The sequence below is a fragment of the Dendrobium catenatum genome, unplaced genomic scaffold (assembly GCF_001605985.2).
Source record: "Dendrobium catenatum unplaced genomic scaffold, ASM160598v2 fragScaff_scaffold_1523, whole genome shotgun sequence".
NCBI lineage: Eukaryota > Viridiplantae > Streptophyta > Magnoliopsida > Asparagales > Orchidaceae > Dendrobium > Dendrobium catenatum.
The window spans coordinates 74,968-87,434 of record NW_021319985.1 but is presented as its reverse complement, the minus strand read 5'-3'; the positions used below and the strand labels follow the sequence as shown (position 1 = coordinate 87,434).

The 12,467-nt window shown below is 37.5% G+C and overlaps 1 protein-coding gene across 2 annotated transcripts in view; it reads right to left on the bottom strand.

Moving 5' to 3' along the window:
- Positions 1-130: 130 nt before the first annotated feature.
- Positions 131-12,467, bottom strand: part of LOC110098860 (phosphatidylinositol-3-phosphatase myotubularin-1) — a 44,170-nt gene continuing 31,833 nt past the window's right edge. For both annotated transcript variants that reach the window (XM_020825801.2, XM_020825802.2), the window contains 7 exons: positions 5,278-5,447; positions 4,588-4,672; positions 4,078-4,275; positions 1,910-1,969; positions 1,751-1,815; positions 1,236-1,515; positions 131-1,092 (listed from right to left, as the gene is read on the bottom strand). In XM_020825801.2, the coding sequence (XP_020681460.1) occupies positions 577-1,092; positions 1,236-1,515; positions 1,751-1,815; positions 1,910-1,969; positions 4,078-4,275; positions 4,588-4,672; positions 5,278-5,447 (1,374 nt within the window). In that variant the 3' untranslated portion in view covers positions 131-576. The remainder of the gene's footprint in view (positions 1,093-1,235; positions 1,516-1,750; positions 1,816-1,909; positions 1,970-4,077; positions 4,276-4,587; positions 4,673-5,277; positions 5,448-12,467) is intronic.

Sequence of the window (12,467 nt, the reverse complement as noted above, 5' to 3'; positions counted from 1 at the left end):
ATTGACAAAGTTAAGAAATACTCCAAAGGAAGATCAACTCCCTGCAATTCATTTTGTTCAGCATAAAAGATGCATTAAGTACATGATGACTGATGAAAGCTTCCTTACTGCAGCTTTACCGTGATATAAATTGCTTCAAGTTAATGAAATATATTGAAAAACAATGACATTGTCATCAGACAACAAAGACGAAATAATAATGGTATGTGGTGGTCGCTCAATTATGGAGTGTTGTCAAGATAAATATACAGTTTATTAAACATATTTACAAACAAATCAACTGATAAGACATTGGAATCATAAAATGTCGAACCATGTTACAGATCCACTTGCCTGCAGAGTTAAAATAAGGCTAGGCAAGCCAGAGAATGCACCCTCTAGAATGTCGATCCTGCAAGGCTATCTATCTATGTCATTGCTACTATAGAATTCATTCAACGTCCATTAGTCACGCCTGTACACTGTAGAATACTGTAATCTCTGTCAATTCTAGCCAAGCACAGTTATAAGCTGGAGCCATCCATTTTAGGAAAGCAGCTCTAATTGCTTTACAACTGAAGCCATGAATTCATTAAGTTATTCTGATCCAAAATAACAATCGCGAATAGAAAGCCGGTCAAATGCGTCGAAGTTTGCCTTTAGGCCAACGAACTGGCTGCCAAATTGTGCACAGAGCGCATCGGGCCACTTGCAACCTTCTTTTGTCCGGTATGGACACAGTGTTTCACATACTCTGCTGATTGGGTTATCAGAAACCAATTGCTCGTCCCTGGCTACGATGGAGACGCACAGATCATCGTTATCGTCGTGTTCTTTACCGTCGACCGAGTCCCATCTTAGAGGGGATGTAAAGCCTTCTATTATGTCTGGCACAATATTTCCTCGGTCCAATTGATTACTTCTGTTGCATGAGAAATGTACTTCACAACCAAGGGCCTCGATTGCTTTCTTTATGGCCAGGTTCTCTCTGTACACCCTTCTAGCTGTAGCTACTGCTGAAATACTTAATTGCTTCTCCTTCTGCAATTGTGCTGCTAGAGACTCAAGATTAACTTGAAGATCTTTTGCCTTCATATCCGACATATCCCTAGCCTTCATAAACAAAGATTAAGTACATGTGAGAATAATTCAAAGGCTTCAGAGATCCATACAAGATCAGTGACCTGCTGGTGTAAGAAATAGAAATGTACAAACCAAAAATTAAAGTCTGATTTTGCAAGATGTAAAAATAATACCTTTGCCATCTCTGTACAACTTTTTCTCATAAAATGCCACTTAGATTCCAATTCCCCTGCTTGTGCTTCTTGTGGACAAGCCCACCTCAAATGAAACTGCGGCCAAAGAGTTGGAGCCAATGACGCAGCAGGAGGCCGCAGCGGACGAGCATGTTTTGTGGGATCATAGAACGCATTATAATGAACATGAGAACCATCCTCGGACGAACGCAGATGGGCCAAGTACATCCATATGCACCCACAAGCATCGGCAATACCGGATTGCTGCCTCTCTTTCTCACTAAACCAATATTAAAAACTAGAAAAAATCTCAAAATATCGGATGCAGGTTTATATTGATAATTCGTATGCCCATCAGTTGATGTTCTTAAAGAATAATGCATAACAAGTTGTGTAAATTGCTACATTAAGAAACTTGTGTAAATTGCAACGAGTAGTATTACATCTGAGGCAAAAAGATAGCGATAATTGAATAAATGGCATGCCAATTGCAAACAAAACAATCTTAAGAGTACCTGTTGCATAAAAAGTTTCCAAAGCGACAAGAGAGCACACAATCCAGAAAATCAACCAGGAAAGCCTAGGAAGATAAACAAAATAAGCCATATGATTTTTTAGGAAATACATGCCTAATGCTTTTAATAATTAATGCAATTGTAAGTACGGATACCTACCGATGAGAATTCAAAAGCACTTGGGTACACTCTTAGTAATTGTGAAACACAATCAACCCACTGCAGTTGAAGTCAATAAAAGTTCAAATTATATCACATAATATGGAAGCTTAGCACGAAGAAATGTAATTAAAAGTTCATCACTATCTCTTTTCCAAACAGAAGCATTGTATTAACCATCAAGAGATCTTCCACAAATCATCCCAAAATCACTTATGGCTTAATGCAACACAAGGTTTGACTTTTAACAAAAAGAGAGAAATAGTCACCATGAAGGTGCTTCAACTACACCAAGCCGACTTGGTCACAGGTAAAATTTTGGTACAAAGAGGCATGAAAAAAAAATCTAGTCAAAACCAACAAATAGGAAACGTAAGGTTCATGCGAGGGCAAAACCATCAAATGCAGCAATAAATGAAACTCAAATTGCATTAAGACAATGGCAATGAATAGGGATATTTGTTTAAAAGTTCTCAAAGTTTGGTTCATCTATGAAAAGAACAATATCTTTCAATTTTTATGAACTAGTCCTCAAAGCAACTTCTTTACAAATAATGACACTCAAAAACTATCTTGATTTTTTAACCCTGGTAAGTTTATTAGGGATGAATTACTTGGGTTTCATATAGTAATTAGCTTGGGTTGTACTAAAACCTGGTAATTCTATGTAGATGTATTAAACCCTAGAAATTTTACTTAAGTTCCAATGAATTACCAAGGTTTCCTCACCCCAAGTAATTTAGTGAAGTTGTACCTAACCCTATTAATTTTACCAGAGTTTTATGGAAAATTGGTGATTTTATAAGAGCTTTACATACAAGAGTTGAGCTAATTTTATCAAGGTTATAACTAAATCTTGTAATTTTACCATTTTTTTCTAAAATCCAATAAATACTTGGTTCATTTAAACAGCCAGAGGACCTTCAATCTACCAAAAGTTATTAAATCGAAATACCATTAATCAAGATTGATCGAGTATTTGTCAGCCGAATGAGAAAAGATTCAAAAGAACAAATTTTTTGGTCATCATCCTTCCAAAACCACGGATGGGCAGTGGTGCATGCCACATAAGATCCCCTCAAAAGAAGTAGGACCCCTCAAAAGTTTCCATCGCCACATTCCACATCACACCAATAAAATGTCAATGCTGATAACTTTTGTTCCATGCGAAGACAGCTTGGAATATGATGAAGAAGGATTAATAAATTCATTAATTTTAATTAATCATTAAGGTTTTTAAGTATCCCTATTTATAATAAATTTTAAACTTGGCTTCCTATGATCAAATTTATAAAATGATGCCCTCTTTTACAAAAATGCTAATGATTGGAACTTTCGTGAAACTTACCTTCAGCATAACTAGGATCAACAATTTCATTTCTTAGTACCCGTATTCTCTTCTGATATATAATGAATCAAGTAATACTTCCAAATTTAAGGATTGTCAAAAAATAACTTTGTTTTAATATTTTTTAAACACCAAAGGGCCTTAATTCAAATATTATACTCATTAGTTTCTAAGATAGAAGTCTTGGATTTAAAAAATAGTGTCATAAATAATTTCTCTTGCTACATACATGAGTTTAAATCTATAACTAACCTAGCGCCCATCTTTATCATTAATAAAAATACAAAAAGTAATACTTCCAAATAACTTAGCCTTCATGTCATTTTTTTCCATTCTGTTAAGTTTAATTTGATGAGTGATACCACATGCAGGATGATATGCAACATAGAGAATGAAATCTGCTTAAATCTTTAAATTAACACTGAGCCAGAACAGTTTGAGAGAGCTCCTAAACAAGTATTAAGAAAGAAATAACCACGTCCAGCCTGAGAAATTCCAGGCTAGAAACTGGATTAAAAGCATAAGCTAAAACTTAAACATTTAGCCACTTCAACTCATAATAACCTTAAATTTTCTATTAAATTGGAGTTCGAAAAAATTAACAGAAATTTCATGGAATCAAATGAAACTCCATGTAAAACTTTATGATGAGAAGCTATGAACAAAAGTAGTTGTGAACAGGATCCAAACAACACAATGGCCAGCCTTCTATCTGATAGTCATGGTCAAGCTAATCAAGAATATGTTATCATTATCCCATTAAAATAAATTGAAGAAAATACAGAATGCACTGATCACTAATAGTTTATATATAGCATACCTGTAAGAATATCGGAGAGCAATTGTTTGCGACCTGTGAATGTGATGAGCTTCCAACTGAGGATGTCCTTGGAAGGCTTCCTGCAGAAGATTGTCTGGATAATTCCAAATTTGAGATGCTACTCCCAGATGATGTTGGAATTCCAAGTCGGTCAGAAAATGGATGGCCAAAAGCAAGCCAATCTTTTTCAACAAGAGCCTGCATTGAAGAACCCATAACTGTTAAGATTGCACCCATTGCCGTCACCAGACAATATCACAACCTTTAGGAAAAATGATCAACAAGTGCATCAGTAATTTTGTTAGTTCTCTATTCATGAAATATATTTAGAGAAGAAAAGAAATTCAAAAGCCATCTCAAACATCAGAAAGAAATGATGATAATGTCCAAGATCTATGACCAAACCAGATAATGATCAGGCTAATAAATATATATATATTAATTTCAACAACAGAGATTCGAAAGAAATGAAATACAGAGGCACCAAAATACGTATTCTTCATAAAACACCTGAAATCCTTTGAAAGTCCTGTAGTATGGATCAAGTAACAGGCTTGCAAGTGATACCAATTGAGTTGTTCTATCCCATCCATCACTGGACAAAAAATAACGTGAAAGAACTGTGTTATGATAAAATTACATATGAATTTCTTTTAAGTAAAAAATACAATGTAAACAAGGTTTTTTCACATGCAAATCTCGTGTAGACACCAAAAAAGTTTTACAAATTTGCTTTTTATAATCAATACTCAAGAATATTCATATAACTATGAAAAGACAAAAACACAACTAACCATGTATTCTTAAAAGTATATGAAACCAACCAGGAAAACAGATGAATATTGCATCATTGGCAAAGATCAGAAATAAATAATCTATCAACTTAAAAACGCATGCTATGAAGTGAGTGTTATCTAGTTTAATTGCATCACTATATTTAGACCTCAAAATCCTAAGATTTCAGTGTCAAGCTGAATGAAAACTTAAGCCTCGAAACTCCCGTGAGTTTTATACAAGTCATTAGTCTTCGCACGAAGATCATAACACGGTATAAACTTTCAATGAACATTTAAAATTATATGAACAGCTTGCCTTCAACTAGTTTGGGGTCCAATTTAAAAGTGATATAACAATATTAGAACAACAGAAAATATCTCCCTTTTCATAAGAACAGAAAATTGACAAATCTAGTAAGGAAACCTGCAATGTACAAGAACAGAGGCCGATTCCAATGCCACGCGAGCAGCAATCCAAGCAGCACCCGCAAGGACACTCTGAACATGATTCAACCAAGCAGTATCACCAAGAGTTGAAACAGAAGCTGACATACTGCTTAAATTGCCTCCACCCCAGCTCCATCCTCCATGTCTCTGGAAAATAATTTTCAGTGTTGCGCTTGATAGTTAGTCCTTTATGCAAATCAAAACCAAATAGGATATTGTGACACTGAAGAAACAAAAATGGAAGACTGTATCCAAATATGACAATTGCAATTGGAGGAAGACATGACCAACGGTCAAGAGACTGGGCAGTCCAAAACAAACAGATCAACCCTTCCGGAGTAAATTTCCAAGTTACATGAGCCAGGTCAGACCTAACAGAAACTATAGGTTTGCAAGAATAAACCCCTGAGAGCTCATCAAAGCCAAAGCCAACGGAGCATTTTAGGAAGGATGTTTGAGGGATTTGCGAGGAAAACTTGAATGTAGGAACTGTTTAGGGATTTCCTTTTGAATTGTATGCATTAAAAAGTTTGTTTTCCTAGGGTTAGGGTATCTTGAATTTGGGATCTCTTAGGTTTAGGTTTCTTTTGTGCTCTAGCAGTGTCTAGAGATTTGGGAGAGATAGGTCCTCCTCTCGAATAGAGGATCAATTGTATGTTGCTGTTTTTCTTCTTCTACTAGTGAATTTCAAGTGTTTTCCCTCAGATTTTTCAATAAAATTACTGTTTTTTGCTGTTTTGCATGGGATTTGTGGACTGTTTTTGTTGCTTTTACCAATGGTGTTAGGTTTTACTTGAAATATTCAAGTACCTCCTATCATATTCATAGAGGTTGCTAATGTTCCTATGCATTTGATCGTAATTTTAAGACCCAGGATAGTCTCTATTGTAACGACCAACCTAGTAACATAAACCCCAATTACTGAGAACTAATTTGGCCATCAGGTTAGAACCAGAACATATCTGACAGGTCAGATCCTGGCCCTCGTGTTAATAAACTGACACAACAAAAAGCAAGTAGAAAGGGACCAATGCCAAGTCTAACATGCATGATCCTCAATTACCATGTCAATGCTTCCATGTACAAAGCAATGTCACTGATATATTACATATCTCATCTACAAAGAATTTTTAAAATAGAAAGGCTGTTTTGAAGAAAGGAAAGTGAAGTAAAAGAATTTGTGAAGCAATTTAGCAAAATTATGGAATATGCAATAGCAGATTAGAGACTTCTAAGTTGCAAGTCCTTTTTCAATTTCCAAGCAGATCATGAATTCCGTTTTCATCAAAATTATGTTCTTAATATAATTTAATATTACATTTATAGCCATTTCTTTCAACAAATTAACATTAAATAATTAGCCCACATTGATTGACCACCCAATAACTTGTTTCTCAGAGAGACAGAATTTTATAACATTTGTTTATAGAGAGCCTTCTTTTAATCATGGGGTACTTTTACTCGTGCAAAATTCATGCACTGAATGGAGGCGCTATATAGCATTATGCTTGATCAGCAACAGAAAGGCTCGAGTTAATAAACTAATTCCATAATAATTAACCGTGCATTAAGCATGCAAAGTTAAAACCTTAATAGTTAGAGCCTAAATAGTTAGAACAAGACTCAGGATGACATTCTCTTCTATTTAATATCCATAGTAATAAATGGAACATGGCTCATACTAATTGTTGAGGTAACAAGTTAAAAGTTTTTACAAAAGATATTAATCTAATTTGGTGTGACATGCACTGATGGCTTGATGAGCAATCTTGATATGGTCCAAAGGTTTAGATGTCTTAAGAAGTGTTGACGTTTATTTTCGCGTCGAGCCGATTTGAGCCTATTTGAGCCCGACTGGACTCAATTGCGCTCGATCGACCATCATTGAGCATCAATTCACCTAAATCGGACCTAATCAAATTGATGTAGACAAAGGGGGGTCAACTGAAGCCCAAAATAATTTGATTTTTTGCTTCCCTCGAGTTTACAAGCTCAATCAAATTTGAGCTGGAATTTAGCTCATTTATGAGCCAGTCTTTAGTTCACTTATTGAACTAAGGGTTAGCTCATTATTAGCTAACTTTTAGTTCATAGTTATCTTTAATTAAATGTAATTTTTATGTTTTTAATTAGCCGGTCTTTAATTGTTTCTCATGCCATGGCTCCTTGGCTTCAACGGTGGGCTGTTGTTTTCCGTGCATGGCCCCTTGGTTCTCACGGTGGCTGTTGGTTTTCCGGGCTAGGGGGGGTTCCCGTGGCTTTGGCGCTCGGTTCCGTGCGGCTCCTTTGGTTCTCGTGGTTGCTCCTTCGGTTCCTGGGCTGGGCTGTTTTTTCGTGAAAAGCATGGGGGGATTTCCGTGCTTGTGTTGCTTGGATTCTTGTGTGAATTCAATGTCGTGTCCTTTTGTATTCCCCCTTTCATACCTATAAATATGAGGGGTTTGTTATGTTTTAAAATAGTGAATGATATGTGATTTTTGAAAATGTAAACCTGCGGGTTTCTTGGAAAAGCTTGCGAGCTTTGTCCACCTTCTCCTTCTCATCTCCTCTGGAAATCTTGCGAGCTCTTTCCACCTTTCTTCTCGGACTTCTAACCTCTTTCGTCTCTCCGCAAGTTTACACCCCACCTGTATCCTTCTTCTCTAAGTGAAGCAAGTTTAGGGTGTCTTTGATTTCGATTTGAGTTTGAAAGTCGTTTTATTACAATTGGTAGTTGTCGGTTTGTTTGTTTTAATTTGTAAGTCTATCTTAGATTTGAAATGTAAGAGTTTGTTCTTCCGCTCGTCGTATTCTCCCCTTTTTGAGCGCGTCGTGTCGTTTCCTTTCCTCTTGTGCCGGCGGAGGTCCTCGGGTGCCCCATCCCCTGGAGTTTTTGCCCGCATCACAAATCGATCGAATCGACTCAAAATCGATCCAAATTGAATCCAATCGAGCCCCGTCAAAATGAATTTGACGCCGATTTGAGCCCAATTTTGCAAAATTGGCCCGATCAAACCCGAATTGACCCAAATCGATTCGAATTGGGCCCAATTCAAAAACAATTTCAACCCAATTGACCCCATTCAAATTCAATTTAACCCCAAACCAGCTAAATTGACTTCTTGGCCTTTTCTACTCATTTTCCCTTATAAGGAAATTAGATCCAATGGCCAGGATTCAAAGACTGATTACTATAGGTCTTTTACCTCTCATTTATGCAGCGAAAGATCATGATATCGCGCAAGAAATCATGTCCCGCGGCAGGCCTTGTCTAACATATAGAGAAGAGCGGGAGAGGGATTGCTTTAATTATTTTTGGTTTGCCTACGTGGGTCCAAGCCGAGCAAGAGAGAACGGGAAAGGGGGATTTCAGGACTCCTTGTTTGTCGCGTGCGTGAGGGGAAGGCAAATAAGACGAGTCTTCCGATCTCGTTCACGCATCTAACCGAGTGAAGAAGAGGGGTCGTTTTGCCCCTGCCTATGACTGAGGGCTTAATAGTGCGGAGTCTGGGATCGACCGAGCTGGACGAACCAGCATGAGGCCTCCTACGCATGCGCTTCCTGTGTGCGACGACCCAGAGAAGGTGGAACCTGAACTCCCGCACACGTTCCTGGGACCAAGCCGAGCAATTTCGGGTGAGGTCTTCTTCCTATATGCGGCTAGAGTGCTTGACTGACTGACCCAGGGGATTCCTGTGCTCCTCCTGGGCTAATCGAATGGCTAGATTACTGCTCATGTGTGGTCCTGAAAGAAAATCAGCAACTGTAGTTGAGATTCCCCTTTCCTCCCACCATTTGGAGTCTTTCTAAAGAAATCTAGAGTTGTTTCTATCATCAACTCTAGTGAGCTTGCGATAGTGAAATCAGCATCCGGAAGCAATCCAAACGGCAAAGGCAGCATTTGGAGCATCTCGAACAGCAGTTCGCCGCTCCATACCTACCGCTTTCTCGTCTTTTAATAAGTTTGTATGAATGTTTTGGATTCATTTGGAGAGGGAAGATTAGTTTCCTACAAATGTGCAAATGTGCTTCTAATGTAGAGCCAAGATTCATACAATCTAACATTTCGAGCCTTGAGGAGGCTCTAAACATCTTATATGAAGGATAATTGCATAGGACAGAGAGTTCCCTAACGTTTGTATGAATGTTTTGGATTCATTTGGAGAGGGAAGATTAGTTTCCTACAACTTTTAGGAGCTTTTAAGGCCAATTTTAAAATGATCTTAAAAAAAACTAGAAGTGTAAGTATGTGATTTATCATTTTATTAGTTTCATCGTATGCTCAATTTAGATATCATTGCACCCAACCTCTTAGTTTGCAAATTGTGCTAATCATCCTTGGATAATTTCAATGCTTGGTGGAATATGATCCATAGGCTTTGGAAAGTCATGGAATACTCCACCCTCGCTTCACAAGCATCTAAAAATTAAATGAGTATGATTAGAAACTGACAAAGTTTAGGTAAATATCAAGTCAATAAATAACCCACAACGTGTATGTGCTTTAATCATTTAACTTTAACTTTCTAATTTGGAAATCATATAAATAGTGTTAAATAACTCTAAACATGAGGGTTCGTGGGCCTTTGAAGGCCCATACTACATCTCACGTTTTCTTTGGAATTAAATGAGCCTGTTTAATTGTCTTCCAAAATTCCACAAATTGAGGATCATTACAAGCTAATGATTATTATTGATTGAATGTTCTAAATTTGGTGAGGAAATGATCATGAGTTTGGTTGAACATGGACATTGTGGGGTTTACAACATAGACCTTTGAAAGTCTATAGGAAACTCCACCTTTGTTTTGACATCAAATATATCACTTCCAACCAAATTAATTCGTTAGACATTCACCAACTTCTAGAAACCATCATTCTTAATATGCAAGTTCTTCTAAATCTATGTCAATTTTGTCATGACATGGGGGCAGGATAGTTCCATACGCAATTTGTACATTTGAAACCCATGTATGTATGTAAGAAATACACACCTAATGCTTGGAGAAGATCCCAATTAATTTTGACATGATTGGTGCATTGGAAATGAGAGTGCAGGTTTCCAATCATTAAAGATTTTGTGGATTGGACAAAATGTCCATTGGTTTTCATCTCCATGAATTTTATAAAACACCCTAGATAAATTTGAGTAATTCTAGTTGTTCTAGGATTTGTAGAAAATGAATCATTTCATGTGACAAATCCTACAACAGTTTATTTAGCCTTACAATAGATCAAATGTATTTTGGATATTCAACAAAACCATGGAGAATCAGTAAATTTCATTAAGTGTGAATTCCTATGTTTGTGTGTTAATTTTGTCATAACGCACGATATAAGGAAAGATAGCAAAACTTGCAATGTTTGAAAAGATCTATACCTAGACATCTAATTTTGAAACAAATGAAATCAAATAACCTATGGTTTGATTGTAGGTGATGGCTAGGGAGGTGAAATGAATGTTAATACATGCATTTGGAGGGGGTTGGGCACCAATCCAACACTCCTACGTGCATCGGCATCTTCTTTTGACTCTCACATGAGAGCAATTTGGTGAAAATCACGGATTTCCCCAAATCTACTAAGAGGACAGCAGAAAGGATTTTGGGATTTAAAATGCATGGGTTTCTATGAACCTATGGCTTTGGAATGTCAAACAAAGCCACGGCTTAGAGACCCTGAGATTTTTCCTAAGTTTGAGGAGTTTTACCATGCCGAGTAGTCACGGCGCAAACCACAATCCACTCACCTTGTCAAAAGCGAGATTGAGGAGGAAAGTTGCTATCCAAACCACTCTGAACGTTGCCTTTGCTTTCTAAATGCTCCCTGAAGTCGCCTCCGTTGTCACAAACTTGTCGGAGCTAATTTGGAAGAAAATAAAAGCTTTTTACTTTCCTTTAGCTGTAATAGGGACTAACTACAACACCCCTTTGCTCTAAATTTTGGAAGAGGAAACAGCAACAACAGCGAGAGGAACTTTTTGCTTAGCAATAAAACCAGAAGAAATCCTCCTTTTGGTCCAAGGAAGGAGAAAACAGCAGGTAGGGAAGGCACAATCTGCTCTTTACTCGGCTTCGACTCCAGGAATTGCAAGCAAGAAGCTGGCATCGGCCTCCTTTTCATGCCTGGACAGACCACACGAAGCCAGAGCCTCGGCTAGGTAGGACGCATACGAGCCAGAGGAACCGACCGCTCCTCCATCTCCCCTGGATCAGACACATCAAGCAGGCATTGACTCTCCTTCCCTCTCTTGAACTCTCAGCTCTCCTGTTCAACTAGGACACACGCAAGTAGAAGACATGCCCATCCCCCTATCTTCCTCGCCCTCTCTCTCTCTATCCAGGAAATAAGGTTTTGCCACGCAAAATCATTTCCCCATGCTCAAGCCCTGCTACAGACGCAGAAATCAAAAGATTTGACGGGGTATTGGCGGCAAGGTTTGAAAATTGGGATAAATCACAGTCATTGATCAATTGCTTGATTTGGAAAGGTCAAATGAGCCCAGCTTGGACTGATTTGGTTGAAAGTGAGCCAAAATCAAACTCGATTTGAATCGATTTGGGTCGATTCAGGTCTGGTTGGATCCAATCAAGCCAATGCAAAATTGGACTCGAATCAGTGTCGAATTGCATCGAACTTGATTCAACGAGGCTCGATTAAGTTCGATTTGGACCAATTTGAGTTTAATTGGAAATTGAGCTTAATTTGATTTAATTAGGGTACAATTCAAGTTAGTTTAATTTATGCTCGACGACGGCCAATTGGCTTGATTGAGCGTGATAGATCGGGTCGGTACGACAATAACGTCAACATCATGTTCACAAACAAACCTGGAATTTGATTCAATATTAAAGAATAATGAACTTCCTTTAAAACAAAGAATATGAATGAATGCATTTTGTTCAGCCTCTCCACTCAACCAAATAAAAAAGGTTTACTAATAACAAATCCACTCCCAGTACAGTAACGCTTGCTTAATAATTGTGTTGTGGCAAAGTGCAAAATGGGATAAGGTCTTAATCAATCCTTTAAAAATGCCAACACCCACAAAACCATATGCTTATAAAAATGTCAACTTTTTAAGTTAAGGTAGTCACAACTTTATTCTTGAACACTTCAAGGTTTTCTCCAAAGAATAAAGAAAAACCTAAGGTTCTAGATCAAACCTAAACTAAAATCAAACCAAATC